Source organism: Myotis brandtii, unplaced genomic scaffold (genome assembly GCF_000412655.1).
Source record: "Myotis brandtii unplaced genomic scaffold, ASM41265v1 scaffold897, whole genome shotgun sequence".
Classification (NCBI taxonomy): domain Eukaryota; kingdom Metazoa; phylum Chordata; class Mammalia; order Chiroptera; family Vespertilionidae; genus Myotis; species Myotis brandtii.
The window spans coordinates 266,649-271,853 of NW_005371679.1; the positions used below are offsets into that span (position 1 = coordinate 266,649).

At 51.8% G+C, this 5,205-nt stretch overlaps 1 protein-coding gene across 1 annotated transcript in view; it reads left to right on the forward strand.

The window, feature by feature from the left end:
- ANPEP (alanyl (membrane) aminopeptidase) overlaps positions 1–5,205 on the forward strand; it is a 17,996-nt gene that overhangs the window by 10,154 nt on the left and 2,637 nt on the right. Inside the window, exons 10-14 of the mRNA XM_005885203.2 lie at positions 556–647; positions 1,082–1,192; positions 1,330–1,497; positions 2,624–2,764; positions 3,135–3,216. Coding sequence (XP_005885265.1) covers positions 556–647; positions 1,082–1,192; positions 1,330–1,497; positions 2,624–2,764; positions 3,135–3,216 — 594 coding nt within the window. The remainder of the gene's footprint in view (positions 1–555; positions 648–1,081; positions 1,193–1,329; positions 1,498–2,623; positions 2,765–3,134; positions 3,217–5,205) is intronic.

Genomic DNA, 5,205 nt, shown 5'->3' on the forward strand with positions numbered 1-5,205 from the left:
AGTGGGAAGTATGGAGGGGGGAGGAGACATATGTGATACTTTAAACAATAAGACAAGAAAAGAAAAAGAAATGGTGATGTTTAGAGTGTTAGGGCGGCTGAGGCTTTGCGGGGAAGAACCTCATCTTCATCATCGGATACGGGTCGGGGGATGGGAGCTCTGAGTGCCGTCCTGCCCTGGGGGAGGCCCCCCGAGCCTCTGGTCGCTTTGCCTCTAGCCCAGCGGTTCTCAACCTGTGGGTCGCGACCCCTTTGGGGGTCGAACGACCCTTTCACAGGGGTCGCCTAAGACCATCGGAAAACACATATATCATTACATATTGTTTTTGTGATGAATCACTATGCTTTCATTATCTTCCATTTGTGACAATGAAATTGGGGGTCACCACCACATGAGGAACTGTATGAAAGGGTCGCAGCTTTAGGAAGGTTGAGAACCACTGCTCTAGCCTTTAGCCCTTGCGACTCCTGCCCACCCACACGAAGCCCCTCGGGGCTACGGGCAAGCCAGGCTGGAGTCTAGCCTCTGAAGCTGTTCGTGTTCTCTTTTCCGCAGAAATACCTGAAGAAGCAGGTCACGCCCCTCTTCCGTCATTTTGAAAATCTCACCGGTAACTGGACGAAGCGCCCCGAAAAGCTGATGGACCAGTGAGTGTGACCTCCTCTGGGTCTGGGGGTCATGGGGGCCCCAGCCACCCTGACCTGGGGAGTCCAGAGCAACACCCAGGCCGTGTCCCCCCGGACCTCCCCACTCCTGGCTGGACTGGGAGCACCAGGTGGGGATGAGCCCCCAGCAGCCGAGGCCCTGCTGTCCCTGTGGGGCCTGTGGCCCATCTGGCCTCTTCGCACAAGGGACCAAACTGAAACTCCGAGGTCCCCTCACCGATTGGTCATCGAGATCCTAGATGGGGAAGCTGGGGCCGGCACAGGGGCCCCAGGCTGCCCCAGGCATAGAGCAAAGGGGGGACCCAGAGGACATGGCAGGCTGCAGCCTTAGCGCCCCGGCCTGGCCGCCCCTCCTGGAGCCGTGGGTCAGCTGGGGAGTCCTGGCCGGGCATCTGACCAAGTGTCCCCCGGGGCAGGTACAACGAGGTTAATGCCATCAGCACCGCCTGCTCCAGTGGGGTTCCGGAATGCCAGACACTGGCGTCGAGCCTTTTCTCCCAGTGGATGGCTGACCCCAGTAAAAATCCGTGAGTGTCCCCTGGTCCTCCCCAATCTTCATTCGTCCCTCAAGCCCATAGCCCTGTCTCCATCAGACCTTGATCCCACCCGCCCTGCTGCTGCTCACGGCTGACCCCCAGCCCCTATATCCCATCCCCCACGCCAGGATCCACCCCAACCTGCGGTCCACCATCTACTGCAACGCCATCGCCCAGGGCGGCGAGGCGGAGTGGGACTTCGCCTGGGACCAGTTCCGAAATGCTACCCTGGTAAATGAAGCGGACAAGCTCCGCGCAGCCCTGGCCTGCAGCAAGGAGGTCTGGATCCTGAACAGGTGAGGGCCTGCGGGCACGGTGGGCGAGTTCCCAGCCTCACAGGGGCCTCCACACTCACCAGACTGCACAGTGGGGCAGGGTGTTCCCATTTCACGGATGGGCACACTGAGGCTCGGAAAAGCCAAGCAGCTTGCCCAAGGCCAAGAAGCTTTGAGGAGTGTTAGAGTCAAGATTCGAGCCCAAGTCTGGGCTCATGTCCTATGCTTTTTTCTTCTTTAAGTATTTCATTCTTCTTGTATTTTTATTTTATTTTATTTTTTATTTCAGAGAGGAAGGAAGAGGGAGAAAGAAACATCAATGATGAGAGAGAATCACTGATTGGCTGCCTCCTGCACACCCCCTACTGGGGAACGAGCCCCCAACCCGGGCATGTGCCCTTGACTGGAATCGAACCTGGGACCCTTCAGTCCGCAGGCCGACACTCTGTCCACTGAGCCAAACCTTCTCGGGCTCATGTCCTGTGCTTTTATTTTTTATTTTTATTTTTAAATATATTTTTATTGAATTCTAAGAGGAAAGGAGAGGGAGAGATAGAAATATCAATGATGAGAGAGAATCACCGATTGGCTGCCTCCTGCATGCCCCACACTGGGGATCCAGCCTGTAACCCGGGCATGTGCCCTTGACCAGAATCGAACCCAGGACCCTTCAGTCCACAGGCCAGTGCTCTATCCACTGAGCCACACCAGCTAGGGCTCATGTCCTGTGCTTTTAACTGCTGCAGCCTCGTAGCCTTTACTTGACAGTGACTCAGTTTCCCTCTCTGTGAAGGGCTGTGGCACAGCTGGACCTCAGTCCTTCTGGATGTCCAGACCAATCCCCAAGCCCTTGATGAGGGCCCCTGGCTCCCCCTGTGTGCCTCAGACGCCATCTCCTAGACCCCAGCAAAGCAGGACCACCCTCAGTCAAAGGCAGGAGTGGCCACCCTACATGGTACAGGGCTCGCAGCCCTTGTTCCTTCATTCCCTGTCAGATACCAGGTCCACGTCCGGCATGACACCTGGCCTATCCAGCGACCCTGCACAGGGCCCTCGAGGGCAGGCTCCTGTGCCAGCCTGGCTCTCTGCCGAGTCATCTGACTGCAGCCCTCGGACGTGGTCACTAACGCGGATCCTGCCCTCACAGGTACCTGGAGTACACCCTGGACCCCAACCTCATCCGGAAGCAGGACGCCACCTCCACCATCAGCAGCATCGCCGGCAACATCATCGGGAAAACCCTAGCCTGGGACTTTGTCCAGATCAACTGGAAGAAGCTCTTCAACGAGTGAGTCGGCTGAGAACATGTCAGGGGTGCCCTGAGGGTGGTCTTTGTGCACAGGACACGCGGGGCTGGGAGAGAGGGGTGAGCCCTGCGGAGGGGTGGGGGCAGCAATCGAAAGAGCAGATGGGGGACGGGCCGTCCCTTTTCCCACGTGGAGGGAAGAAAAAGTCAGGCTGGTAGGAGTGATGTCTGGAGAGACGGGAGCCAGGGCACCGTAGTGAAAGCTGTGTTCAGGCCCCCTTGGGTGGGCCGGTTCATCTCATCTACAAGATGGACCAATCACAGGGCGGTGGTGAGGATCCAGGGTCGCCTGTCAATCACTGAGTGCTAGCTCCCGCCCGCCTCACGGTGCATCTCTCTCCCTGACCCGCAGTTACGGTGGCGGCTCCTTCTCCTTCTCCAACCTCATCCAGGCCGTGACTCGACGGTTCTCCACTGAGCACGAGCTGCAGCAGGTAAGCAGCCCTGGGCCCCGGGGACCATCCGGGTCCGAGGGGGCGGCCACCACTCAGCTCCCTCCGAGTGAGGTCACAGGGCCGCGGGCTCCTTGTCAGCCCTCCTCACTGAGAAGGGAAGCTGGGTGTCCAGACTTTTTCAGTGGTGACAGTTCAACCCAAAAAGTTCTCTTGGAATTTTTGTAAAAGGAAAGAGGATAAAACCATGAACCTTCATAAACCCATCACTCAGAACACTTATCAACATGTCCCCGACACTTTGTGGGGGTGGATACATTTTCAGGCAAATCATTGATATTACGTAATTTCACCTCTAAATACTTTAGTCATATCTAAAACAAAGGAATTTTCAAAACATTATGCCACTGTTATTAGCAAACCCAAGAAAATGAATGGCCATCTTATACCCAGGCCATTTTCAAATTTTCTAAGTTTGTTTTTTTTAATTTCTGTTTGTCATTGATATGTTTGAATTCAGAAGCCAAAGTGAACTCATTGCCTTAGGTTGATTTGTCTTGTTTTTAAATTGAGATATAAAAAAAATTTTTTGAGATATAATTCCTGTATCATAAAATTCACCATTTTCAGCATATTTACAAAGTTGTGCAACCATTGCCACCATCTAATTCTAGAGCAGCAGTTCTCAACCTGTGGGTTGCGACCCCTTTGGGGTGTCGAATGACCCTTTCAAGTAGCAAAATTACGTTATGAAGTAGCAACAAAAATGATTTTATGGTTGGGGGTCACCACAACATGAGGAACTGTATGAAAGGGTCGAGACATTAGGAAGGTTGAGCACCACTGCTCTAGAGCATTTTTATTACGCCTAAAAGGAACCCCACACCCATTAGTCGTCACTCCTCATTCCCGTCTCCAGCCCCAGGCAATCACTAACCTATTTCCTGTCTCTATGGATTTGCCTCTTTGGACATTTCATACAATGGACACATACAGCATGTGACCTTTTGTGTCTGGCTTCTTTCACTTAGCATAATATTCTCAAGGTCCATCCATGGCGTAGCTCGCATCACTCCTTGTTAGGGCTGAGTCCTATTCCATTGTATGGATGTGCCACTTTTGCTAATCCATTGAGCGGCTGATAAACATTTGGGTTGTTTCTACCTTTTGGTTATTATGAATAACACTGTTATGAACATTCATGTACAAATTTTTTTTTTTTCATGTACAAATTTTTGAGTGAACACATGTGTCTTCATTTCTCTTGGGTCTGCACTGAGGAGTGGAATTGCTGGGTCATTTGGTAACTCTATGTTTAACTTTTTGGTAAACTGCCAAAATGTTTTCCAAAGCCAACGTACCAATTTACATCCCTGCCAGCAATGTACAACCAATTTCTTTTTCTTTTTTAAAAATATTTTTATTGATTTCAGAGAGGGAGGGAGAGAGTGAAACATCCATGATGAGAGAAAATCATTGATCAGCTGCCTCCTGCACACCCCTCACTGGGGACCGAACCTGCAGCCCGGGCATATGCCCCTGACCAGGAATCTCACTGTGGCCTCCTGGTTCATAGGTCGATTCTCAACCACCGAGCCATGCCGGCCCCGGCGGTGGTGTCTTTTGATACATAAGTTTTTTTTCTTTTGATGAAGGCCAACTTTCTTTTTTGTTGTTGTTGTTGCTTGTGCTTTTGGTGTCATATCTAAGAAACAGTTGCCAGATCCAAAGTCACCAAGATTTACACCTGTGCTTTTTACTAAGAGTCTTACCATTTGAAGTCTTGCATTTGGGACTTTGATAAATTTTTCCTTAGTTTTGTATACGGTGTAAGGTAGGGGTCCAGCTTCATTCCTTTGCATGTGGCTATCCAGTTGCCGACGCCCCGCTTGTTGAAAAGACTGTTCTTTCCCCATCAAATGGTCTTGGCACCCTTGCTGAGTATCAGCTGACCGTAAATGTGAGGGCTTCTATCTGGACTCTCAGTTCCATTTCATTCATTTATCTGTGCAGCCTTATGCCAGTACCACT